The sequence below is a fragment of the Chironomus tepperi genome, unplaced genomic scaffold, assembly GCF_022539635.2.
Source record: "Chironomus tepperi strain 1889 unplaced genomic scaffold, CSIRO-AGI_Ctep_v1 contig_454, whole genome shotgun sequence".
Classification (NCBI taxonomy): Eukaryota; Metazoa; Arthropoda; class Insecta; order Diptera; family Chironomidae; genus Chironomus; species Chironomus tepperi.
The window spans coordinates 675622-703617 of NW_027226576.1; the positions used below are offsets into that span (position 1 = coordinate 675622).

Consider the following 27996-nt stretch of genomic DNA (forward strand, 5'->3'; position numbering starts at 1 on the left):
ATGAAACTATTCTAATCATGAATGTGTAAAATCTTCCTAACTACTTTATCTCATTCAAGTATGTAAATATACAAAACGAATACAATGGAACAAGCTCACAACAAGAACAACGAATACTCTCTTGATTTAAACAGCTGATTCACAAATAAAATTAGTTAATTTATGACCTACAATTTCATGTAATATTATCAAAGCAATAATTTAGCTATTTAATACCATTTATTTACAACATGTTTTTTTTTTAAAGTTCTTCTTTGTCATTCATTGACTTTTTTCCTTCATAAACTTTGTTTTCTAGTGTGACACTTTCACATCTTTCCTGCTCAACTAAAAAATCCTTTGCTCTCCATGCTTGCGAACCGTCGCTGAACATGAAAATCGCTCTGTTTGTATCAATCATGTATCGTTCAGCTTGAAGATGGCTATTCCATAAACTTGTTTGCCAAAGCTTTGTAATTTCTTCTGCTTCCTCTTTCGTTGGATTTTCATTAACTGAGACAAACATCATTACAGTTCTGCCTTTTTTCGTTTGCTGTAAAAGTGCTTCGGGATTGCTTGGATCGATTTTAGACATATCGATGGATGGTGCAGGCCTTAAATGTTCCGGAAGTTCATCTTGTTCCAATGGATCATCATCTTCCTTAAATTGATATAAAAAAGATTATAAAATTTATTTAAGAAATATATTTAATAAATATGCATTGATAAAACATACTTCCCACTGTTCCAGTAATCTTTCCATGTCTGCATCAGTGAAGTCTCTAATGTCTTTTTTCGCCCATTCTGGTTTTTCCTTTTTTGTAGCTGCAGTCTTTGATAATACTAATATGGTAACAATTATGTAAAATATCACTATTAACTTCATCCTGAAAAGTTAAAAATAAGTAATAAGATCTTTTTGGATAATCAAAATTAAATAAGTTTAACAAAATTTGTATATTTGTTGAACGAGTGCTTATGAATGAAAATGTACTAAATCCAAATTTCATTCATATTGATTTTGAATATTTTATTGTTTCTGTCACTAAAATATATTTATTTCTTTAAAGACAGGGTAAATATTGGTCATTAAAATGTTAAAAAGCAAAGTTTATAACAAAAATAATTGTAAATGATGATAGGACTTATCACATTTTCATACGAATTCATTCAGCTCCCAAAAAAACAGTTTTAGCGGTGTAGAGTGTAGAACTCTAAAACACTTGAATGTATAGGTGAGCAAATAAATTTTGAAAAACGTAAAATATATGAGAGAATTTTTACAACGTGATTTTCAAAAATAACTGCTGAAATGTGGAAAAAAATTGCTTTATTAATTTTAAGTTATATTTTATTGTACGGAAACTTTAATAACTTAATTCTTATAACACAATATTTTACATAAATTAATTAATATCTATCCATATCTTTTGTCAGAGTACTTTAAAACAGTTGACTACATACAAGTATATTTTGTTTTGAAATGAGTGCCCATGATTTCCAATTAAAATTATCTATATTATTAATAAAATCATAGCCAATTTGAGGACATTTATGAATAAAAATTAATGAAACATAATTAAGAATTTCTATACAGACACACGAACAGACTGGCACAAAAATTTACAGATTTATAAATTTTATTGAATAATTCAATCTTGTGCTTTTTAGCTCAAACTTTTTAAGAATTGAAACCATCCGATTCGATTTTTACGAATTTGCTTAAAATTTGATTGTTGATTTGTTTCTGATGTACTAAGTGATTCAAATGATACTGGTGCTGGACATCCTATTTTAAACAAAATAACAAAAAAAATAAAGGTAGTTAACTCATATTCTATTTCAGGAAAGTTCAATCTACTTACTGCAAACTGAGCAATTATTTTCGTCAGTTGAATCGCCACAACCATCGCGTCCTGAACAAATAATTGCAGTACTTCTACAGCGTCCATTGCCACATCTTAGTGGACAATAGCGATTGCCTCTGGCAGCCGGGAAAGCAGAAGTTCTTTGGAAAACATTTGAGATCATTAAATCTGATCCACATAAATGCGGTGGCTCATCACTTCCATCTCTGCAGGATATTATTGCATTACAAAACTCATATTCTGGTAGACATTCACCACTTCGACATGGGAATGTATTTTCTGGACATCTTCTTGATTTTCTAAAGTCACATTTTTCCTCATCTTCACCTAAAAAATTGAAATTTTTATTTTTTAAATGATGCATAAAATTATTGAACATTTATTACCGTTTGGACATTGTACTTTTTTGTCACATAATGCAGCTTTAGAAACACATTTTCCACTACGATAGCATTTGAACGACTGTGGTGGACAATCATGTGTACCATTATGAATTTTTGTGTCCATTGAAAACGAGCATTCTTCATCTGATGCATCCTATAAAAAATTACTTTCAAATTTAATTCTACATTTAATTTTGTTACTACTCACGCTACAGTCAGCTCTACCATCACAGACAAAGAACCATGAAATGCATACACCACTTGAACGGCACTATTAATAATTAGATAAATTAAATTTTCCTTCCAAAACTGTTACTATTTTTAAAATTATCACCTGGAATGTTCCTTCCGCACATCCCCGATTTTGTGCTGAGCATTCACTTGATATGGCCGAACTTCTCATTGCTTCACATTCACAAATGTTCTTTTCGTTACAGTAAGAGTATGAATCTGCTTGTTGACATTGATTATCATTCTCACAAGGTAAACCTAATGATACTGCTAAATTATCTAGGTCCAAACGATTGGTTTTTTCTGTAATTGTTTTCAACATTATTAATTAATTTGTAGAAATTTAAAGTTTTTCAAATTATTACGTCTTGTATCTTTTACTATGTCTCCAGTGATGAGTGAAGAGAGTGTAGTGGTCATTTCAGGAGCTTGCTCGGTATTAATAAAATTTAAGATGGTTGATGAAATTTCTGCATTTGGTTCAATCATAGCTGTCCTTGTCGTAAATTCAATTATAGATTGGGTAGTTGCATCTAATGGAATGTCTGTTACTGATGACGATTCACTGATTAACGTGGAATAAGTAGAATGTTGTGGGTCATTTACATCAATTCTTTCATTTGCTTCATTTTCATGTGATTCTGCAAAACTTTCATTTTCAACAGGTTTTTCTGAAGGCGCAACATGTTTTTCTTCAATAATCGTAGTAGATTCTACCACCTCTGAATCCTCATTCGTATTATTACTTTCTTTATTATGTTCTTTTGCTATTTCATCTTCATCAACAAAATTATTCTCTATATGTTGCTTTTCTGTAATATTCTCTTCCTCTGCTACTGTTTTATGTTCTAACGTTTCATTCTCACGATCAATCACAACAGATTGTGTTGTATCTGGAAGATTTTCATCAACTTCATGTACAACCGTTGTACTTTCTTCACTTATTGGTTTCTCTGTATTTTCACTGTCAATTTCTTGATTATTATTATCATTAGTATTTTTTTCTTGATTACCTTCATCATTTGCATTTGATTGATTTTCTATTTCCTCAACATATGCTTCTGTTGTTATTTCCTCATCAATTTGTGTATGCTCTGTATTATCATCTGGATGTATCAATTGATTTGAATGCTCTGATTGTTGCAATAATTGCTCGGTTTCATGTGGAATAATTTCAACCTCAAGATCTTCATCTGGAATTTCATTGTCCTCATAATGATCTTCATCATCCTCATTTTGATTATTTTCTGTATTTATGTCGATTGGTCCCGATAATTCTTGTGAATAATCAAATGAGTCATTTTCATTTGCAGATTCCTGTATATTATGTGTTGTGTCTATTAAATTATTTGAAATTTCCTCTGTCACTGAATTAGTGACATGGTTTTCATGACCTTGCGGATATATTAGTTCCGATAATGAATTTATGAATTTTGTATTGTCCGTTTCTATTTGCTCTTCATTTTCCATTGTACAATTTAGCCCATTTAATCGTGCAGGTAATGAACATTGACATCGACCAAAAAGATTTGGTATTAAAAAGTCACAATGCGAATTTAAATCCCACATTTTACAGTGATGATTGGAATAGCATACAGTTCCAGGTTGTGCAGCTATAATGAATTATAAAAGTAAAGAAGAGTTAATAAAATTGGCTCATCCGGTTAAAAAAATATTGAATTGCTTTGTGCTTCAAAAAAAAAAAAAGAATAAAAAGAAAATTCTTGCTCCATTTAGCACTTTTGAAATAAATTTACCGATAACCTTACTATATTTTTGGCACCAAATTTCAATTTTGATCAGCAAGGCCTTTTTTCAAGGCATCCCGCTTTTAATTAGGTCATTTTATAATTCATTGTTCCAATATAATTTTCTATTTTCGTAAACAACGGACTAGATGACAGTTTAAGAAATGCAGTTTGCCGGTTTACATTTTCATTTTCTCGATAAATCGCACACGTTGTAATACATGAATGATCGACTTTTGTACATCATTTAAAGTCATAAAGAATACAACAGAAGAAGAGAACTGGAAGAATGAGAAATGAAAACGAGTTGAAAATGAGCATATAACTGAAATCAAACATTCTATCGCATCTGTGATCTTATTACACAATTTTTATTCATGATCATCTTTATATCAATCAATTATAAAACTCATAGAAATTTTATTTTATTTTGGATCTATGACTCTTGATTGAAAAACAGGAAGAATAAGAAGCGCAAATTTTATTGAAGATTGTTTTAATAAAGTCAAAATAATTGGAGGAATTCAATCCAATAATAAAAACTGTAGGTAATAATAAGAATGATGAGGGAAGTTCAAATGGCCCCTTGACCTAATTCACATGATGGCAGAAGAAATTGCACCATGTGAATATATATTTTAGAAAAAAAAAATATAAATATAGTAATGATCAGGTAAATGTCATGAATTTGCACATTTTCAATGCCTTTCTTTTGTTTTAAGCTAGGTACATACATATTTTCATTTAACAAAATTTTCACTTTTTTTTGGTATGAGAATTGAAGTTTGAGAATTGAGAAGTTCACGATGAAGATGTTCTATTTACTGAAGAAAGGAAAATTATGTGTTTTAGTGTGAATCACGAAAAAAATGATGAGACTTATTATTCCATCATTACTATCGTATTATACTTATGTTAATTATCATTGAATAAAGTTCCGAATATCCATTAACCTGGATGCAAGTCATGAAAAAAAAAAAAAAAAAAATACAGCGAAGAAAACAAGCAAAAGAGAAGGAAGAAAAGATTAATAGAATTAAATCATGACCACTCCAAAAAATAACAAACATTTTTTACATTTCTTTCAACGTCTTTCATCTTCTCACATTTCATTTACAACTGTTACCCACATGTTTAATAACATCCAGAGATTTTCAGTTATCAAATTTTCTAAGTATAATAGGTGTTATTGTTCTTGTTCTTATTGCTGCGTTTAATTAGGGAAGATGATGTATGATGAAGGTAATTGTTACAAAAAGATATAGTAATTAATCCAGTGTGAGCATGATTAATCAAAATTATCTATCGTGAGTAACTTTTACAACGGAAATTGATTAATATCGTATTTTGAGCTGTTCAGATTAATTTTGTGTCATAATCATTTGCGTGCTAAGAAAGCAATTTGATTGATTATCATCACTTCTGAATTGTTAGTAGAGAATTTGTTTCAATTATCCTTCACACTTGTATCTTAAATCATTCATGACAAAGTCTGCTTAGACAAAAAATAGAAATGAAGTAATCTGATCAGCATCTTCATGCTTTTCACACAATACAAAAAAGGATCGAAGATTATACTCATTCAAGATTATGTGATTTCTGTCTTCGGGTTGTTGGGTAAATTATCTGATTCTGGACTTGCTTTAGAAAGGCTATACCTAGTCACTATATAGCCAAAGACAATAGTTTTTGCCTTTACATAGACTTGTTTAAATTCGAGTAGATAAATAATGTTTTTTGTAGGAATGAGAAAAAATTATGTACCTATACTTAAATACTTTCAAGGAGGCAGATTTCATTTTCCTTTCTAAAGTTAAATAAGATAGATTTTTGCCTTTGTTAGTAATATCGATATGTAACAACTCTGTACAAAACATCAAAGTGTATCCAAGTCAATTTTACAGTTTTAATAAGATCCAGAATTTCCTGATCTATATTCAAAACTAAAATCCAGCATTTTGGAATATATTACACATGCTCTAAAAAGTATTTCAGGTAGGCCAAGCTTTTACAAAAAGGGATCAGGTTAAGCGGATAGGTCAAGCTTCGATTGACTTTTAAAGAAAACTAATGAACAATTCGGTTTTTCTGAGTAATTTTCGTCCAAATCAAGGAAAAATTGAACTTTTTCAAACTATTACTTTTTTTTTTCAAGACTACTTTTAAACACCAATTTACTGGTTATTATCGTTTGGTTTTTATTCATAAGTAAGAAATTTGAGGAGAAATCGGTTTTTCCGGGAATTTTCCACCCATCTATAGGAAAATCGAGGCAATTCCGATCTATTGCTTCATTTTCTATGGCACCTGCATTTACATGCATTTACCTGCAACATTTTACCTGCATTTACATGCATTCACATGCAAATGCATTTACCTGCATTTACATGAATTTCACCTAGCATTTACATGAAAAAATGTAAGTTCCTCCCCCTTGAATTAATCCAGTGTGAGCATGATTAATCAAAATTATCTATTGAGTAACTTTTACAACGGAAATTGATTAATATCGTATTTTGAGCTGCTCAGATTAATTTTGTGTCATAATCATTTGCGTGCTAAGAAAGCAATTTGATTGATTATCATCACTTCTGAATTGTTAGTAGAGAATTTGTTTCAATTATCCTTCACACTTGTATCTTAAATCATTCATGACAAAGTTTGCTTAGACAAAAAATAGAAATGAGGTAATCTGATCAGCATCTTCATGCTTTTCACACAATACAAAAAAGGATCGAAGCATGTGATTTCTTCTTATTGTTGGGTAAATTATCTGATTCTGGATGCCTTTTTATTAAATTATACTCTTTGCGGAATGCTCATACTTTTTCATGATTCATGGAATTAAGATAAGGTATTCTATTGTTTATTTAAAAACTTACAACTTTTACTCCAGAAACAATATTCACACCAGCAGGAATACAAATTTTAAATTTTGAATTTTTTAAAGTTTGTACACTCTTAGAAAAATTCTAAAATTAAATTTTAGATTTGTATGAAAAAATCTAAATTTTAGTTTTTAACATAGCACCTAAAACTAAATTTTAGATTTTAAAACTAAAATTTTAAAATTTAAAAACTTAAATTTTTAATTTTAAAATTTTAATATTAAAAATTTTCCATAGAAAAACTAAAATTAAAGTTTTAAAATTAAAAATTATAAATTTAAAATAGTCTAATTTGTTGAAACAGATAGTTTGATGCTAGGGCGAATTAAGATTTTTTTTGGACAAAATTCTTTAATTTTCCAGTGTTTTTCACGAAATAGTCTTTTAATTTTTGTTGTGTTTAAATAAAAACAAGTGGTAAAATTACCCACTACAAAATTTTTCTTAGACATCTTTTTTGAATAGCCATGGTAAAAAAATTGAAATTAAATGAGTGTGAATATATGATGACATAGTGGGTTCATCTACAATTAAATTTTTTTCTTATTTAAGTTTTTTTTCTCAAACGATACCAGATATGAATGAGAGAATAACGCAATTGTCCAAGAAAATACATGAAATGAAATTACTTGAGGCATCATAACTGTTTACATATAATTTTCATTTCTTTTTTTTAGAGGAAAATTAAAATGGGTAAAAGATAAACAGACAATGTAAAATAAAATAAAAGAGGAAATTCTTTAACTTGGTACGAGGTCGTCGTTGTCAAAATAGAGAATTATTTAACAAATTACAATAATTCAAATTTATGCATTTCATTTTCATCTCAAGGATTATAGAAAGTTTAAAATGGATTATGTTGCATATATTTAAATGAATTAGGATATAACTCATACAAAATTGGAATTGAAATCAAAAATTTGATTAAAAAGAATTGCATGAACTTTTTTTCCCATTAGCTTATTAGAAGGAAATATAATGTTATGCAGCATAAGTATGTTAACAAATGAGATAACATTTATGACCTTTGGAAAACATCATCAATTTTACGTATAATGAAAAGAAAGATGTACTTTTGTTGAAGAATATTACACATCAGAAATATTTATTTGCATAAATTCCGAGCAGCTTTGTGGAGGGAGTGCTATGCATGCATTATAACAGTATTTAGAAGTAAACTGTCAAATAATTACGCTTAAGTATGCGTATGTTTTCAAATACAAATTTATTGATGATTTTTAAGTGTATAATGAATGTAAGAAAGCAATTCGCTGGCAATTCAATGACAAATTTAGGCATCTTCCAAAATTATTTTCTTATTTTGGTAGAGACCGGTAGAGATTACCCACTCATGACAATAATTCTCGATGACCTACTGAGAAAACAAAAACAGAATTGAACACTTACGTAGCAAACATGTGTGTTTACGAAACTGTAGAAAGCCTTCAGTACAACGACATGCACCATCTAAACAACCACTATTAGCCACACGCATAGAGCACTGTTCATCTTTTATGCAGTCATTACCAAGAAGTTGAGCTATATTGAAAAAAAAAGTGTTAAACAAAAAAAGCTGTAGAAAAAATTCAAAAAAAAAAAATTATTTGCTTTACTTTTTGGTATTCTGACCAGGGAGAGGTAAAAACTGTAGACAAATAGAATTTAAATAAGTCTTTGACGAGTTTAGTTCATTTTTGTTGATGTTATCACTAATACTAATATTGTCTGTTTATTTAGGTAATTTTGTTTATATCTAATATATTTTTCTTCTTAAGCACCACAAATTCATAAGCATTTTACAGCTAGAATATTATTTCTTATTAAAGCAAATATTTTCTTTTTTTTAAATATTTTCATTAAAATAGCAAAGTTTAATCAAATTACATGACAAACACACTGTTGCATTCAGCTCAACATAAAAAGGAGAACATTCACAAACTCCACCCAATGAGCAATAGCTTCCTTTTATATGATCTGAACAATCCATATCGTGATGACAGTCATGTCCAAGTTTAATTTCTGTTTGATCCGCGTTTGCTGGTGTTGCGAATAATGATGAGAATATCTAAAATATTGGAGTAAATTGTCATTTATTACAAATTTCTGTTTCAAAATTTTACATCCATCAAAGATTAATTGTAAAATAATCAACTAGATTTTCTTATTTTTTTCGTGATAAATTAATGTAAATTATTAAGAAATATCGTTTCTAATAAAATATACCAAGCACGCTACACAATTAATATTATGATACATTAAATGATATCAAGAAATGTATCACAAGAATTGTGCATTTGCTTTTAATGAACAGTCTTTAACTATTAACCAAAACGATTTGTGATATTCTCACTTTTCTTTTTCAATGTTGAGGAAGCCAGCTTTCTTGCTTCGCATTCTTTCATAAGTGAAAATGCAACGGTATTTTCAAAGCACATCTGACCAGAAGTAGTTTAATTACAAAAATTATAATCTTGTTCATATGACACACAATTAGCATGTGTAGATAACTAATAAAAAAATAAATTCATAATCGAAAAGAAAAGAAATTTTTTACCGTTTACGATTATCGTCTTCGAAGTTGAGGAAAATGTAATTTGAGAGCGAAAAGAAATTAAGTTAAATTTTTTCCTCTCGCGAATCTGTATATTTTTTATATCGATGCACTTGATGCCATAAAAAGAACATAGTATGAAACAATCTGAGAGAGACCATTCAATGTACCAATGTTATGTTATGTTATTGTATTTCTTCAATGGAAATTTTTATTCAATATCAATATGAATATAGTAAAATAGACTTTTTATTTATGCTCACATGCACCAATGATTTCAATGGCAATGAAAGCGTATTGAGAGAACTTATAGGCGATAAAATAATAATTGTGAATGGACATGGTTAGAAGCAAATAATTTATTTGGTATTTGCTTCTGCCTATAGCAGTCGGGGGCAACCTTGTGTACCGGTGCTCTGATGTGCCGTGAAAATCTCAGGTATACCGCGAAAATTTTCAAAATAACTAAAGAAAGGCGATATTTCCAGATTTTGGTAGTTAGGAAAATTTAGAAATAAGAGCAAAAATGTAAAGTTTAGAGCTAAATTTTTGAGATTTTTGGAAGAATACTCTTAGATTAATGATGGATCAACATAATGTTGAACATAAATACTAAATTGGTGTGCTGCGAACATTTTCAAAACAAATGTGCCGTGACACAAAAAAGGTTTCCCTCCACTGGCCTATAGCATTCATCTATGAATTTGCAAGAGTCTCCCATTAAAACTTTTTCTTGTTGAAAAAATGTAGAAAATGTAAATTTTCAAAAGATTATAATGCTACGATACGATTGAAGTAAAACCACTCTGAAGAGCTAAAAAAGGCAAGCGTAAAACATCCATATGTTGAAATTTTCAGTTAAGTACTTGTTTTCTAATCTTTCTAAAAGCTAAACATCAAAATTTACGTGATCAAAAATTTTAACTGATCAAAAAAAAAAACAATCATGTGTAATTCTTTTGCATTTTTCGGGAAAGTGATCAGAGATACTCAAATTTTTAAGTTGATAAAGGAGGTCAGTTTTGCCTGTGGATTTTCTCCCGAGTTTCAGTTTAAGAACATACTATTTTACTATTTTTTTTTTTGACTTGAATATCAAAGATTAAGGATGAAGCAGAGGAAAAAATTTAATCGGAACATAACTTAAATCTTTGAAAAAATGACTAATTCCAGATAATTCCTAAGTTATCAAACGTTTAATTCGATAACGATTAAAAAATACACCAAGTTATATAATCATCCCCTGAGAAGATGTATTAATTTTGAAAATATAGGACTGGCCTCTGAAAAAATCACGTGACCATCTCATGTATGCGTACATTTTAAAAAGACGAAATAATTATCTGAAAAGATCACTTCAAAAGTGCTTAAAAGCTCTTATGTAGAATGGCAATGCCATTTTTCAATTAAAATACAGAATGATGTTAAAGGAAAATTTTCCGGAACATCAATGATAAAACTATCAGGCTAATGCAGACAAAAAACGAAAGTAAAAAAGTGAGATTTTTGCACTTATAACCTTAATAATGTTTGCATTGATATTATTGTAAAATTAGACCGACAATTTTCTTCTAAAATACTAATTTAATTTCCACATCTCATTGAAGATAATTTTATCCAAGCAATTTTGCTTATTCATAACGTATAATTTTGCCTCAATAAATTTGTTTTTCAGTAGTTTCTGTATAGATTATGATTTACTATAATCTTAGTTTTCTTGTTCTCATGATCCAAATTTAATCAAGATTTCTTCAGTAATACTCAATAATTTTAAAAAATTTCCCCAATATCCATAATACTACAATCAGACTAATATAGAATTTGTATCGATAAATGGAAAAGCGTTCTACGCTTAAGATGTCTTTAGTAAAAGCTTTAGTTACAGAAGTTAAAGAAAGATATGTCAACGACAATCTTTTGTTTATGAAAATTTCATCACAAGATGATGAGCTCCAGAGTTTTTTTTTAATTGTTATATCACTGAGGCATAATTGTAATTTAGAATTGTTCACTAACGGAGCAAAAGTAATTTACTTCTTCCCAGGTCTAATTCAAGAGAATGAGTAGAAATGAATCAATGAAAGAATGAAACTAATTACATTATAAATGTCTATTATGCTCACATTTTAATATGAGAAAAATAATAAATGTGTAAGCATTTTTGCTGTTTGATGTATGTAGTAAGTTTGTTGACTTAACAAGTTCAGTGAATTTTTGGATTTTTTTTATTATCTAGGCATACCTCATAAGGCAATAAATTATATTTTGTCAACGAGAATTTTCACAAAAATTGTCATCCTAAATGGCACCGTTGTGACATATTATTTCATTGAAAGGTTTTGGTTGCATTAAATTTATGACCATGGAAAGTTATTTATATTGAAAAGAATATTTTATATGCATGAGCACATCAATACAATAAACTGATTTTTGCGAATGAAAAATGAAATGAAATGAAGTTAATTGTAAAATTGATTGGCTTCACATTCACACATACTTCCGATGTGAAATATTTTTATAGTTTTTTTTTGTCAATGGCTCTCAAGATAACATAAATATCATACATCTATGTATGAATGTGCGGTATTGATTTTCAATTTATATAGATTTTATAGCATAAAGAAATGTGAAACAGAAATTATCCATCAAACTGAATCAGTGGAAAGGTAGAAGTGTGCTAAGAAAAATAAAATACTGTTTATGACGTTAAAAATCATGTTTGAGAATCTGATGGTTAAATCCGTCGGATGAAATAAATCCGTTCTTTAGAAGACTAGAAGTTAATATTGCTTTTAGAAATTTATTAATCATTTATTGAGCTTTATGGGAAAAGTGTTATAACGGTCTCATATGCACAACAAAAATAAAAAATATGAATGCAAGCGTAAGAAAATTAAATTTTATTTCTTCATCGTCACATAAATTACAAATGATGATGACGATCTAATACCTCTTAACATATACCTCTCATTCATCCATGCACAATTTTTTAAACTATTGTAAAAATTGAAATTTCAATAAGATAAAATTTCCGTTTAAGATTTAATTCCAATTGCCCTTGAATGAGTGCAGCAATCATGCTAATGGCTTTTAATGATGCTTGATTTCAAATTTGTTTTCAACTGAACAGAAGCATAACTTCAAAAAATTTACAATCAGCCATAAAAAATATTGAAAAACAATGAAATTGTGGAAAAACATGTACTTTTTTTCATCTCCATAAGATTTGTTCTTTACCATTCACTAAGTGTGCATAAAAATGTTAATGCCATCATTCACATAAAAATAGCTCTTCTAATTCTCACAATGGAATTTTTACAGTAATGAGTGAACTAAAAGTCAGTGTATACATATTTCCAAAAAGTATAGAAAGATGATAATATGGATAATGAAAATATTGCCTCAGTTCATGATGTTTCCTAAAGATGCTTTCATACATTCATCATTACTGCGAGAAAATTTTAATAGGTACAAGAATATGTGACATGCTAAATGAAATACAATGACATAAATTTGACGCTTGAAAAACGTTTAAGGAGTCCGGAAGACGGTCAAATTGAATTGGCAAAAATAAAGAAAGAAAGTTATAAAGAAGAAGTGTTTCTTCCAATAATTTTTATTTAAAAAAACCATACTAAATGCTTCATTGTATGCTGACCCAGTCCCATTTAAAGAATTGAAATTAAAGAAAAGGCACTTGACGATTGATTGAAAATTTTCATTTTCCGTTAATCAAATTGGTATTTAACGCAATTGATTAAACTGTGAATATGAATGATCGATAATAATTAGTTATGATTTAGAACTTTATCTTTCATTTTGATTTATTAACGTTTAATTCACGCTTCCGATATTTTCAAATGACGGTAAATATAATCGTAGCTATAGTGTAAAAAGAAATAAGAGAAGAATTAAAAAAAGAGAACATACCACTAGAACAAGTGCTTTTAATCCATATACCATCATGATTGTTGTTTTATGTTCATTTATTATTCAGATATGTTTCAAAAAAACAAATTTTTCTAGAAAAAGATATTTCCACAGACTATTTTTTTTCCCACACTTTTTCACAAAACTTTTAATCACTAGATAGCTTGTATTTATTGATGATTTTTTCTTTTATATTTTAGCAGCATATATTTATTGAATATTTTGGTGTTAGATCTATGCAGATTTATGACTACTAATTTTTTTTTACTTTTAATTTGTATTTCACAATTCTAACGTAGGTATGTTTTTAAATCATAGCTTAATTTATCATTGATTATCGACCTTATTAATATCAGTGCGCAATGTTAAAAATACAACCGTTCTTTACCGATGTTAAACATAAAATGATTCTCTGCTTTCTGTGAAGCATTTCTATCACATCGTCTCTTCACAATTTCAGTGGGAAAAATTCTTTCTCCATGGTTATAGTGCTTGCTCACTTGCCTTCTACACATTATGATTCACTTTGAGTTTCAAATGTTGTTAAAGTGCGGCTTCAAATAACAGGAGTCGGTAACATTGTGTGAGTGTTAAGCGTGCGATTATTTCTGTTTGGAAAAAGAGTAATTTTCCGCATATACGTTTTTATAAAGGCATTTGGCTCTCTCATCTTTCCATTCATTTCTTTTTTTTTTCTTTTCTCTGCTGGATCTTTCTTTCTTCTTTAGATTATTTTATCTCTCTTTTTTTACTTCTTCATTACCAATAATAATGATGATGATCATGATAATAATCATGATGAAAATAAAAGATCAAAATATGAAACACATGTGTTATGCACTGACCAACATATGTATTCATCTTAGTTTTCATATGAATTTGCTCTTCTTTTTTACTTCTCATTCTTATCATTAGTTTTCATTTTAAGATACAGCAGCAGCATTTTTTAAAAAATGTGAGAGTGGTGCAAACGTAGGCAGAATCAACACATGTAATTGCTTATTTTTTCTAAAAATGTTTCTTTACTTCCGCAATCTTTTATAAATTCCTTTATGTAAAATAAAAGTAGAAAAATTCTTTCTAATCTTTATTTATGCAGCATGTCTTAGCGTTAAATAAAATTCTATGAAAAAAATCAATATTCTATAGTTGACATACATCAGAAATTCACGCTTCATCTATAATCAAACAGTGGTGCGAATTGATTTGTCATATCATGATTGAAAAGTCATTGTTCTGCTACTTACATTATTTATTTTCAGAAGTGGGGTGTTTTGCATACATAAAATAATAGAAAAGTAGTAGAGGAAACGGGACTGCATTCTGTGCATTGTGGTTAATGTGAAAAGTTATCTCTATAAACAGTTGAATGCTTCAATTAATCTTTTATGAATAAAATTTACAAGTTTAAGGTCATAAATAATCAAATTAAATAAAAATATGAATTACATTTCATTTTGTGTATTTGGTTTTCCATTAATTTCCAAAAAAAAATATATATATAAATAAAGTTCCAGAGTGTAAATTATTCACAAATTTCATGTGTGAGAAATTAAAAGATTTTTTGCACCCTTTTTGCTGTCTATAGCTTTAAAATGCTAAGCGAAAAAAACTTGATACTGATTTCAATTATCATAACATTTCCATAATCCGCTTGAATTGATTCGAATTATGTTTCAACTAAAGAATGATTTTGCACTTCCTATACGATAATTTACATAATCTGTTCATCTTTCTCTCTCACTCTTTTCTACTTTAAAATTTTCTCGCTGTAAATTGTCATAAAATATTTTAAATTTATTTAGTGATGCGTATTTTGTGTTAATGCCTGACTTAGGAAATTCTTTTATTATTTGAAGGAAAACTTTTCCAGGAGCACAAACCTTTAATGCAAAAATTGTTTTATGATGAAGTAGAATGTAAATTTGCAATCTTTATTTTAACGGATCTGTGTGATACGCTGAATTAAAGAGTTGATTTTGAGGTTTGCTACATGATATGCTGCGTTTGAATTGCAGATTATAAAATACTTCTACAGTGCATTGTTTTCTCAAAGAAAAATTATAGAAGGAATCAAATTATTAACCTATGTAATGGTTTCTCAACGTTAATCAAAGTCATGATTATTCTAATCATTCTAAAGGTTAAATTCAAAGCTCAAAAATTTCACTTTTTAATTAAAAAAATTTAATGTAAAGATGGGAAGTGTTTGACTGACATTAGAAATTGTTAATGTTAAAGTATGGACAATTATATTTTCCGGTGAAAATTTTCTCATATAGTTATGATTTTCTATATTCTCAATTTTTCTAAAAACATTTTGTCATAATCGAACAGTTTAAAGGTCATTCAACAAATTTAGTAGACAGACTACTATTGAATTTCAACTAATAGTTACATCCAAAATTCAATCAAGAATTTCCAATGCAATAACAGTAATTTATCGTATTCTTTTACAATATTTATTATAATCTTGATTTTTCGCTTTGCTTTAACATCATTCGTGACTTAATTGAACGCCATAGCATGGTGAAGATTTTTGCGCCTATCCAAAGAACGATTTTTTTACATAAAAAAGAAAGTAGATGGATTTTTATTCTCTGTGTGATGTTTTTAAAATATTCCAGTACTTTATGTCTGAAGAAGAAAACTTTGGAATTTGAATTCATTGCCAGTATACCAGTGTCTATAGTATCATTGCTTGATTTATGACGATTCGAAGCAGTTGCAAATAAGAATAAAGAACCACTAAACAAAAATGAAAGAAACCTTTTAGAAACATTTATTTTAATATTTCAGCAACGATTAGGTCTAACAGTCGGTGGACTGTAGTATTAAAAATAAAAATCTCAGTCTTCATTCTTTATTTGTCAAAATAAAAGTTTCAAACAATTGGTGATTAAACGAGCTAGACAGAAGCCATGGATGCTTAAATTATTGGCACCACACAAAGTAATTTAAAAACTATGTATGTGCATAAATCTAGCTAAGAACCAGATCTAATAATCTTTTAGTGACCCATATTACATGTTAAATTTCGCTCTTTAATACTAATTTCCAGTTTTATTTCAATGCTTTATGATCTCCATCCTCAGAAATATTTAACATCAATAGATATTCCGGTTGAGTTCTGCGGGAAATAAATGAATGTAGTGATGACTTCAATGTCTATCAATCAGTTTTTCAAAATAAAGATCCATTATTAAACGTATTAAGATTCCGTAAATTGTCGATGGTTTTACGACTGACTGGCGAAACTATAAATAATATGGTGAAAAGTGAATAGGAAGTAGTTTATGGATTAATGATGATTCTTGTTGACCAAGTAAAATAACGGTTAAGATAAATGAAATCAATAAGAAAATTCGGAATAGCATTGTATGTTTTGATTCGATTTTCGTGTGAATTTTATACTTACAATCCATTTTTATATTCTTTTCTTTTCTTTTAATAAAGATATCAATCAAATACCATCTCATCTTATTATTGTATTTAAGATCAGATTTCTCAATCTTTACAGTTGTACTTAAAATTATAAACTTGTGGGATTTTTATGTTTGGATTTATGAAATTGGCATGAGTTTATTATTTCCTTATCATTAATTTAGCTTAATTAGTTTATTTTTTAACCAGTTTGCTAGTGCTGATGTACAAAACATTGTTTCCTCGAATGAATGCATCTCCATACTTATTCTTCAACTGACCATTTTGGTACTCTTCTGTCTGATCTAAAGCTATATTCATGTAGCCATCTAAACAAGCCAGAACACCTGTAAGAAATAAAAATATAAAAATTAATTAACCAGAAATAACTTTAATAAAAGATGGATACACACCTCTGTAATCAACGCCACTGTTCAATTTTACAACAACAGCTCGTCCATGAATTTGGTTTATAAACTGTGATAAAGCTTCCTTTCGAGACATAATTATAATATTTTTAAATATTTAGGTATGCTTGACAATCGTTTTGTTTATACTTTTTGATCCGGTTCAATCGGTTCAAATTGAAATATTCTGTGTACCCCTTCTTCAATTTCCTCGTCGAAAATTTCGATTTTGTGATTATAATTTTTGTTAATTTTTTCACAATTAGAAACTAATGGGGAAAGGACAGAGTAAAACGAGAACAGTGTCATTTGAAAATGAATCAAGTGGAATAATTGACATCAGTGAAGATGTAGTTTCTCGCTTAAAAAAGGATGTGCAAAAAGGTGAAAATTTGTTGTGATTGAATAACATACACTTTTTTTCTTCTTAGTCAAATCTTGATTAATTTTTTTTTCTTTTGATATAAACTAAGAGAGGGAAGCTAAGAAGGCAGAAATAAGAGATGCACAACAAAAACAGCAGCCAGTTCAAGTTCCCGTGATTCCTTCTCAAATGCAGACTGTAATCTATCAATCGGCTCCTACAATAACAGCCATGCAAGTGCGTAAAGAGAAAGAAGCAGAATTGTCGGCAAATGATCAGTATTGGGGAGAGCGTCTAAAGAAGCAGGAAGATGAATTTTTGAAAAATAATAAGATACTTGAAAAAGAATTCAATGACACAGTAAGTGCCTTTTTAAATGTTAGACATTGATATCTAATTTTTTTGATATTTTAGATCGCTGAAGTGAAGAATCGTTTCAAACATTCATCTTTTGCAAATCAAGCTCCACCATGCCAGGAGTTTAAGAGTCGAATTATAGATTGTTATCGCAAAAATCCAACAGAAACGTTAAAATGTGCTGGTGAAGTACAAAATTTCATGAACTGCATTAATCGTGCTCGAGTAACGGCGATTGATGACAAAAAACCAGCACCATCTGCTTAGAAATTTATTTTAATTTATTGTGCTAATCGTGTGCAAATAAATGTTTTTTGAAAAGTAAATTTCACATGGAAATTTGTGATTATCTTTACTTAAGAAATATAAAATAGCATTTAAAAACCTTAAAAAATTGAATCCGTCCTTAAAAAAATTAATTGTAGATTTTTAGAAAACAGATTTATTGGAAATTTATTAAATTACATTGGCACTTTTCAAGCTCTCATGAGAGGGGCCAGTCCCTAAAAATTCAACTAGTTTCTCTGCACGTTTTCCATGCTTAAATTGATATTGCTGACTTAATTTTTCACCCATATCTGGATCTACAATGTGTTGAGTCTTGATTCTTTCTTCGTTTGTTCCAAGTGCAACTCCTTTTATATACTTGTACATTGCCTTACCCCTGTTGATAAAATCCTCAATTTTACTTGGTTTTTCAGGAATTTGGCGGATAGAATACAAATTTCCGTTGGATTTGAAAAATATTGGTTTTGATGTGGTTGCTTTATATTTAAAATATTGAAAATTCACCAAATCTAAGTTACTCCAGTCAAAAGTAGCTTGGATATTTACGACAGCAGTCAATAGAAGTGATAATAAGATTAAATAGAATTTCTATAAAATGTTGAAAATAATTTATTTAGCAGTTAATTTCTATCAATATGACAATTTTACCATTTTCTTCTGTGATGTTGTCTGTTTGTGTTAAAAAGTTTAAATGACTGAATTTCTTTTACATTCGATAGCCAATAAAATTACTTTATATTCATATCGCATCTTCAATTAAACATATTATATATTTTAGGGTGAAAGAAAATGAAATTTTTCGATCAGACATTTAAAAAAAAATTAAGCTTAACGTGACTTTTATGACATATGCAATAGCTTTGCAAAAATTATGCAACTTTCTACATGAAACAATTGAGTTTACTTAAAATTTAAGTATGAAACTATATTTTTTCCAGTTAGTAGGAGAAACCAAGAAGCAAATATTAAATTTATATATATTTTTATAGAAGTTCCTTACTATTAATCCTCTATAAAAATAAGTATAACTATTGCCAATATTTTTTAATTTTTTTAAGTTTTTTATTTCAAAATTGGTTATCAATAATTTTTTAGTGCTCTATAACAAAAAATGAAAAAAATAAAATAAAATAAAATGATTTTAATCCAATGAATTCTCGATGACTCAATTCTTTAAAAAAATCTCCTTATATTCAGTACATATCTATCCATTATATTCTTGTAAAATATAACTTTGTTTTATTTACACTGTTGTTAAATTGTTATTCTTGGGACCATTTTATTGATCTTCAACATACGATCCGAAGCACTTTTAAATAAATTGCTTAACTTCTTTTTCTTTTCTTTATCTTTCATTTATAATTATTAGCACAAAGACCAAAATAAAATATGATGAAACTATGTGTGAAAAAAATACATAGAGGATAATAATAAAATATGAGTAAGATTTGTAAAATATGTAAAACATCGTCATCTAACATTCTTATCATTCCTTTAATTTACCATCATGATGCTACATAAAATACAAATATTACATTTATTTTTTTAATAGGAGGCTTTAGCGTTTCATTTGGATTAAATAATATTATTATTCATATTAAATTTTTTAAAATCTTTCTTTTTGGAAAAATCATCAGGCATAAACAGCTCAATTAGCCCATTGCATAAGTTCTTTCATGTCTGGATCTTCATCATCCTCAGCGGCAACAGGTTTCGCTAAAATGATGATGAAAAATCATTAGTTAATGAATGAATAAATAAATTTGCTTTTTTACCTTTTTTCTTCTCCTTGGATGCTGTTGGTAAATCGGTACTTGGTACATCCGGCAATTTGCTTGGTGTCGGAGTGACATTGAGTAATTCTGAATCTAAGGTCTCTTGCTCCAATTCTTCTAATTCCTTAGCCAATTCATCTTCATCAACGCCAGACGAAATAATGCCAGATGAAATAGCATTGGAAATTTCATTAGCAATATCGTTTTGTTCTGCAATATCGTCCATCATTTCGTGAACATTGTCAATATTCATATCCTTGTGTGATTTCTTAAGTGCATCAGAAGCTCCTTTCATTGTATCCAATACAGCTGCATTAGTATTTGCGTTCTCTAAAGCTTCTCGCTGAGTTTCGATAGTGGTTAATGTACCCTGAAGTTGTTCTAGCTGTTGCTCGTATCTCTTCTTTCTTTTCAATGCTTGAAGTGCAACTGGAATATGATTAAAAATAGAAAGTTAACAAGTGGTAATAAAAGAGTAAACCAATTTTCATCTTCAAAGTTTTTGAACGGAGAAAATTGGAATCGTGATAATTTCGTCACAGATGTAGAAGAAAGAAAAATATGACAACAACAATGCGACTAATATGTACGATATATTTTTTCTATACGAAGGTCAATAATTGTGATAAATCGAATTTAGTCATTGGACTTGTAAGATAGTAAAAAATCATTACCCCTTTTGTTTGCGGATGCATTCTTCTTTGCTATATCAAGCTCCTGCTCGACCTTTTGTTCTAAAAACTCTTGTTTCTTCAATAGCATATTCTCCGTATCACGCAATTTTTGAATACTTTCTGATGTAGACGGAGCTGCTTCTTGTTTTTTCGCCCCAAACAGGTTCTTAAAAAAGGACATTTTTATATATTTAGTATGTACACTCAACTAACAAAAAACGATTAATTAATTTATGTCTATAATCCTTCGTATTAATGCGTAAATTAATTTTCTTAAAATTTTCTTTATTTTCAAATGAAAATTTACTATGATTCATAAATAGAACCGATTTGAATCGGTACAATTAATTTTTTAAAAATATTAAATCCGTTAATATTTGAGTTGCTTATAAAAAAATTTTAAATTCAACCAATTTTTTTTAATGAAACAAAATTTAAATTTTTTACTTAGAAGGATTCCATTGATTTTTAGTATCATAATTTGGAAGCAACTATCCATTTCGTCAAGTCAAATGATAAACAATAATTACCCTAAGTAAAAAACAAAATTTTAAACTTATTCAGAGAATGAATTTATTGTAAAAAAATGAAAAATCTTATAAAATAATTAACAATAAATATTTGGTAGTTTGCAATTACTACAAATTGATGTCTGTCTGTAGTCTTCCAAGCTCGAACTACATTCTTGAAAATTTTTATTATCAAATTATGTTTCTGATGAATATGTCACGTTAATGAATTCCTTCAATTGGTGAATAGCTCTTGTATTGATACAATTCAGGTCCTTGAATAAAATAAAGTTAGTTATTTTTCTTGAATTCTTTAATTTTTATTAATTTTTTACCTCCGTATCCATAAAGAAGTTTGCCTTTTCCATGAATATCATAATATGGGTATCTGTATTTTGGCCTATAAAAAAAAACAACATACAGAATCTATTTGCAGTGTGTATTAACAATAATAAATAATTTTTGATGGTCATGAGAATGGAACTTTAAAAAACCTTGTCCTTGTATTTCACACTATTTCATTTTAACTTCTTCTTCTCAAATATTCTTCTCGATTTGTAATTAATTAACTTTGGTATAAATTCATCATCTAATTTTAAGGTTTAATTATTTTGAAGAATATGACTTCTCATATTTATTTTTCGATCCAGCACAAAATCACTGTGTGAGTTTTAGATTTACTATTGTTGAATAATTTATCTTCCATAATTCAATAACCTGATTGCGATTGTAAATTTACCATTCAAAAATAAATATTGTTGTTGTGACTACATGTGCTTTGTTGTTGCAGAAAAATATGAGCCAAAATGTATGTCAGTTAGCAAGTTCATTACGTAACACATTATTTCTGGTATTACAAGTTAACAGCTTAAAATTACAAACCTTTCAAAATATTGGAAATTAGGTGCTCTTGGCTGCAATTGTGCAGTTACTTCCTGAATTATAATCATCATAAGGACACCAATGATCTTTAATATAGCAAAGAAATAATTTTAAGATCCATTAATTTTCAATTAATATCCATGCTACCCATTTTTACTGGGTATTATTATTATTTTTTTTTAAACATATAGAAGAATTTAGAACTCACAACAAGAATAAAAAGGTTTGCTGATTTCATTTTGAAAAAATATTTTAATCACGTAAAATTCCAGAAACTTTCTTGGACAAGTGCTATTATTGAATTTAGATTAAGAGGTAAAATGAAGCAAGCAATTTTTTTCTTTTGATATTCACAGTTATACAAGAAAACGATGTTAACCGTCTGCGTTTTGAACCAATACTAAACTGAGCATTCGTTGTTTCTTTGCTGTTAAGTTAGGTAAGAAAAGCACGGTACAAAAGTGAAAGTTTTCTTCCACACACTACCAATGTTGTTCGTATATCCTATGTAGGTAGTAATATTTGTGCTTTTTCGATTGTCTGCGAATCTTTAAATGTTAAAGTGTTGAAAATTCATCACTTTATTTTATCACGTACTCATTCTTAAGTGACAAAAGCTTTTGATCAACACTTGAAGATTATTGTTTTCAATTTTCTGGCAAGGTTATTGTCTTTTGACTGTTATCGTAATAAAGATTTTTGCGATTCATCCATGCTGTACTTACATGCCGTTCATCACGATCGATCTGTAAACGTGCAAAGATTTACATGCTTTCCATGCATAAAGTGTTGATTTAGTTAAATAAAGATGATTTTAAAATTCTGCTACCAAGAACGATCGACCGTGTTATTCTAGGATACAAGAACACATAATATACATAAACATATAACATTTTAATTTGTTAATCATCTTTTTATTAAAGTATTACAGTCGGTATTCAATGCTTGACATTTATATTGTATAATATGTACATCACAAAAGCTTCATTTTATTGCATGGGTATTTCCAATTTTTTAAGTTTACAAAATTCATCACACAATCTGTGGTTCAATAACCATGTTCACAAGAAAAAGCTTCTTCAACATATTTAATACGCCTTTCAGTTATGCAAAAAATTTTTTAGCAATGATATTTTGGAGTAAAACTTGTCTGAGAAATTGCGATGCTTAATTGGTAATTTCTGCGACCGACACGAAAAGGGTCGTGTAATGAAAAGTTTATTGCTCTAGAAAACAAATTAAGATAAAAAGAGAAATTTTACGTTAAGGTCGTGTTAAGGTTGCTTTAAACGGGTTTTGCGAACTTCTTTAGGTCTTAATGCGTCACATCAGTGTTGTCTTTTACATATTCCTTCAATATCCAGCAAAAATTTCTCTTCGACAATGCACAATAGTTGTGCAATTTCTTTTTATTGTCGGTCAGTTAGCTGTATTACATAATAAATGACACATTAATTTTAACTTCTTTAACGAAATCTTGTTCAATATTTGGCTTTTTTAGTTTTTGATGAGCATGATCAGAAATGCTGAAATAAATGAGTAAAAAAGTTTGATGTTAATAATTGCATCCTTCCTATGACTTATTTCTGACGAATATCAATGAAGCAAGCTCTATTTCATTAGATAATAAATTACTGAAATTGAGAATAAAGTTCAAGTGATCAAGTGCATATTCCAATGATTTACAAGCATTATAATCAACAATAATACTAAATTTACACTATTGCACTCATTAAAATGCATTGGAAATGCACCACGAAGATCAAGCGATCAAAGTCCAATTAATTTGCAATTTATCTGGGCCATTAATAAACCTTTTCCATATTGGCACGTACTTTTATACTTGATCGTGTTTCTAAGCTTTTTATTTTAACGATGATAAGTTCCACAGACAAACCTTAATTTCAAAATTTATGTTAAATATGCTTGTAAAATACAACTTTCAATTGTATATATGTAACACTTTATTGATCAATGTTCTGTGTAAAAATGTACAATATTGCATACATACTTATTAAATGTGGTTTGAAAGTAAATTCAATCATTTATCTGAGTTTTCCTGACCTGCAATAACAAATGTCATATTATTGATACAAGGATAAGAATTTTTAAATGAAGAAGCCTATATAGGCACATATTGCAATAAAATGAATTATTAATTTTTTTTATGCTTAATTTTAGACTATGAACGTAAACATTTTCTAATTGTATTAAGACCTTAGTTATAAAAGATTTTGATCATGTCATATGAAACAAACACCCAGATGTAAATTGCTAAAAGTACCTAGTAATTAAGGAATTCCACAAGTTTTTGCGTGCATTATATGGTTCGAGAATTTAAAAGTTTTTAAGGTGAAGAAACACTACTGGTAGACTTAAACTAAATGTAAGCCAAAAAAAAAGTCGTTTAATGACCTTTTCTTTGATGTTTACCTTCCTCAATGTTTTATCCGCATAATATTTAATACTTTAATTTTAGCAGAAATACTTTTCCTTTCATTTGTGATTTTCAAAGTTGTTTGCTTTGTATAATGCTTATTGAGTTCCAAATAAAATATAAGGTAAATTAATACAGCTAATAAAATAAATCTCAAGATAAAATTCCGTTAGTAAGTTTAAAATAAATAGGTAAATGATAATTACCAACTTGAAATTTTAAGACTATGCAAATAATGCTTTATTTCCTAAATGAATAATTAAAATCGTTCAATGTTTGTTATTTTGATTAACTCATCATTAAATTCTAAAAATATGCACGCTACATGCTTTCAAATATTTTTTTATGTGAAGTAAACATGGTCAAATTGTACAAAGCGATGTGTAACCAATGTGACGCGGCACAATAGTGTGACCGCAAACATTTTTATCATGAACCGTATGGCGTGTGCGGTTTTGATCGAAGCTTACCTTCGAGGTGTTCCGTGAAATATAAAAGGTTGCCCACCACTGTTACATAAGATACGCAAGACATTTAAAACAATGCGTGAATCTAAAAAAGTGCTTTAAGTTGTGCAAATAGTTGAGTTTATTTCAATTGTTTATACTCTAAATTTTTCCCTGAGATTAATTATATCGCAAAAAATTTAAAGGCTGTTATTAATTAAACTTTGATATTTGTAGAAAATCAATTGATGATAGCAGAGATAATGCATTATGTTGACCTCAAACAATTTAAAAATCAATTATGATCGATTACGCTATTTTAATAATTTTTTTTTCTTCAACCCCACATGTTTTGTATTTTTTTTGGAGCTGTATTGAGAGAAAATTGCAGGTGTGTATGTATGTGTACAGTTTTCTTACGAATTCAGTATACTATAGATTATGTTTCTTTTGAAAATTTGTTTTACTGCTTTTAGTGTTAAGGTAACTTTACATTAAGCCACAACAAATTCTTATAATTGCAGCGATGCATCGACCAATCAAGAAAGAAAATCTTAAGTGCAATGCTTAATAACTTGATATTTTTATTGTATTATGGTCAGTGCAATGTACTGCAATTCACACATATTCTTCGAACGGAAATAATGTATATTGCTCATACCATAACAGTCGCAACGCAGTGAATAATTCTGGTGATGTTGAAAAAATTAGAAGTCAGTATAAACTGAGTGCTCGATGTGAAAACTTTGAACAAACTCATCTATAAGGAATAAACTAGTTTTTTTTTATTAAATAAATATTTAATAAATTGTCTCAAATTGTACAAAAATTAAATTATGGTCTCGATTAGAAATGTGTTTTTGGTGGTAAATATTTTTTCTTTTAAAATGTGAAATTAAGTGTTTTATTTATTTTTAATTTTTTTTATTAAGTCTATGCTAGTCATCATTGGGCATCATCAGTGTGAATGTGGTGTATTTTCATTAGTAAGGGATATTTTGCAATGGAATGTGGCAGGCTTACCGCTTATTCATCAGGTAAGTCCAGTGTTATGAACAAAAATTGAAAAATAATGCTAGTTGTAAAAATTAGAGCATAATTAAATGCGGGCAAAAAAAAAAAAAAACTAAATTGATGAAATCTAAATTTCGCCAAGGTAGAGTAATTTCACATACTAAAAATACCGACTGTGTGTTAGACATACACATATTTCTATAACAATAATGTGTCATTTTTGTATATTAATAAAATTGAATATTTAATACGTACAGTTCCTTTATTCAATTAAATTGTGTATTAAATTAATTTCGATAAAGATTCAATGAAACATCGGAAGATCGGCTTAATATCCACATTTCACTATTTTATGGTAAAAGTTATCTAATTTGAGTTATGCAACTGAAAAAAGAAATTAAAGAGATCAATTGAATGCAAAAAATAGTTAATTGACTGATTGATGAACATTTTTAAAAATTACGTTTTTTAACTACAAAATTTTAAAACTGGAAGTATTTTTGATGATTATGCAAAAAATAATGTTATGGCTTATAATGAAAATATACATTATGTAGGAAAAATGAAATGTAATTCATGTTAAAGCCGTTTGAACATTGTTTTCGGTTTTGATTTTACTTTTTGTTGAAGTAATGCATCGTTGTAGATGTTGATCATTTAAGAGATCGAAAATTAGTGAAGAAAGTAAAAATTTTCTACTTTATAATCACAATAACAGAGCATTATTTAACAGTGATGAAATTAAATTATCAAATTGTGAATGGTAATTATAGGCAATGAAAAGACGAATAATTTTAAATGAGTTGTATAGAGCTTAAATTTAATATTGATTGTTTATACACAATAAACAAGCATGAAAGTTTTACATTATTAAAAATAATAATTTGTTTCATTTTAATTCCTTAGAAAACAGAATGGGATTTTGATCCAGAAGTAGCCAAATTAAGACGAGAACAGTACTATGAAGTAATATTGAATGAAATTTGATTTTGATTAGTACTTCATTACTATTTTTTTACACTTCTCAATTAGCTTCATGGATTCAGAGCAGCAAAATATTTAGAGCGAATAGGCCAAGGGATTGATGGAAGACATCGAGAACGAGAACACGAACAAGCCATTCGAGATGACGGCCATTTACAAGGCCTAAACCTGCTTCAACCATAATTAAATATCTACTGTTAAGTTTCCTTATTGATTGATGTGACTGTAAATTAGATAGATAAATAGCCAAAAATACATTCTAAACTTTTTTTGTTACGAGAAATATGTATAAGCCAATTTGTAGATATCTCTAAATTAATGTGTATTTAAATTATAAAAAACATGGAATTAAAAAGACAAATTTTAAAAATTTAAATTACCAATTTTTGACATTCATTATAAGATTGTGTGTGACTATAAACCATTACAGTTAATAATGAAAAAAAGAACTATGAAATAATAATAATAATAATGATTACGATTACGCAAAATGTGATACGCTCTATTTTATACTCAAAGATGTATGAAAAGTTTAAGTTATTTTTACTTTTTTTTTATTTCTTACGTTTTGAGTTGATTTGCGAATATAATAGGAACTTTATTCTTTTTTTATAATCTTCAGCACCGCAACTTAATATTTCAATTTTATTTTTATTTCATAGATTAAAGGTTATAGAACTCTGGAAGATGTTGTTGCAAAAAAGATGCAGGTAAGTTTAATGACATGTTTGAAGTAGCAATCTGACAATGAAATTTGTTTTTGCAATAACCATGAACTTGTGTGTAATATAAATTGAAAATATTCAAAAGAAGAAACGTATCACTGGCAATTTTTTATTGCGCATTATTAGACCGGTT

General features: G+C 28.3%; 6 protein-coding genes across 6 annotated transcripts; 2 read left to right on the forward strand and 4 right to left on the reverse strand.

The window, feature by feature from the left end:
• Nucleotides 1–200: 200 nt before the first annotated feature.
• boca (LDLR chaperone boca) lies at nucleotides 201–954 on the reverse strand. The gene is made up of 2 exons (XM_070651310.1): nucleotides 716–954; nucleotides 201–640 (listed from the first exon to the last, which is right to left on the reverse strand). Exons 1-2 carry the CDS (start codon nucleotides 863–865, stop codon nucleotides 242–244), a joined length of 549 nt encoding a protein of 182 aa, XP_070507411.1. The 5' UTR covers nucleotides 866–954; the 3' UTR covers nucleotides 201–241.
• Nucleotides 955–1472: 518 nt separating this feature from the next.
• Nucleotides 1473–13694, reverse strand: LOC139098886 (uncharacterized). Its single transcript, XM_070651261.1, has 9 exons — nucleotides 13579–13694; nucleotides 8982–9162; nucleotides 8505–8636; nucleotides 2827–4074; nucleotides 2565–2764; nucleotides 2439–2501; nucleotides 2234–2384; nucleotides 1845–2174; nucleotides 1473–1768 (listed from the first exon to the last, which is right to left on the reverse strand). Exons 1-9 carry the CDS (start codon nucleotides 13612–13614, stop codon nucleotides 1647–1649), a joined length of 2463 nt encoding a protein of 820 aa, XP_070507362.1. The 5' UTR covers nucleotides 13615–13694; the 3' UTR covers nucleotides 1473–1646.
• Nucleotides 13695–17592: 3898 nt separating this feature from the next.
• LOC139098825 (MICOS complex subunit Mic19-like) lies at nucleotides 17593–18468 on the forward strand. Its single transcript, XM_070651156.1, has 3 exons — nucleotides 17593–17792; nucleotides 17882–18132; nucleotides 18187–18468. Exons 1-3 carry the CDS (start codon nucleotides 17681–17683, stop codon nucleotides 18394–18396), a joined length of 573 nt encoding a protein of 190 aa, XP_070507257.1. The 5' UTR covers nucleotides 17593–17680; the 3' UTR covers nucleotides 18397–18468.
• Nucleotides 18469–19002: 534 nt separating this feature from the next.
• Nucleotides 19003–21170, reverse strand: shrb (charged multivesicular body protein shrub). Its single transcript, XM_070651152.1, has 3 exons — nucleotides 20867–21170; nucleotides 20193–20621; nucleotides 19003–20133 (listed from the first exon to the last, which is right to left on the reverse strand). The coding sequence occupies exons 1-3, from the start codon at nucleotides 21045–21047 to the stop codon at nucleotides 20066–20068; spliced, it is 678 nt and encodes a 225-aa protein (XP_070507253.1). The 5' UTR covers nucleotides 21048–21170; the 3' UTR covers nucleotides 19003–20065.
• Nucleotides 21171–21414: 244 nt separating this feature from the next.
• Nucleotides 21415–22646, reverse strand: LOC139098850 (uncharacterized). Its single transcript, XM_070651192.1, has 4 exons — nucleotides 22466–22646; nucleotides 22258–22343; nucleotides 21711–21775; nucleotides 21415–21650 (listed from the first exon to the last, which is right to left on the reverse strand). Exons 1-4 carry the CDS (start codon nucleotides 22493–22495, stop codon nucleotides 21598–21600), a joined length of 234 nt encoding a protein of 77 aa, XP_070507293.1. The 5' UTR covers nucleotides 22496–22646; the 3' UTR covers nucleotides 21415–21597.
• Nucleotides 22647–25652: 3006 nt separating this feature from the next.
• Nucleotides 25653–27514, forward strand: LOC139098847 (uncharacterized). The gene is made up of 4 exons (XM_070651190.1): nucleotides 25653–26006; nucleotides 26073–26177; nucleotides 27061–27120; nucleotides 27187–27514. Exons 1-4 carry the CDS (start codon nucleotides 25977–25979, stop codon nucleotides 27319–27321), a joined length of 330 nt encoding a protein of 109 aa, XP_070507291.1. The 5' UTR covers nucleotides 25653–25976; the 3' UTR covers nucleotides 27322–27514.
• Nucleotides 27515–27996: the final 482 nt, after the last annotated feature.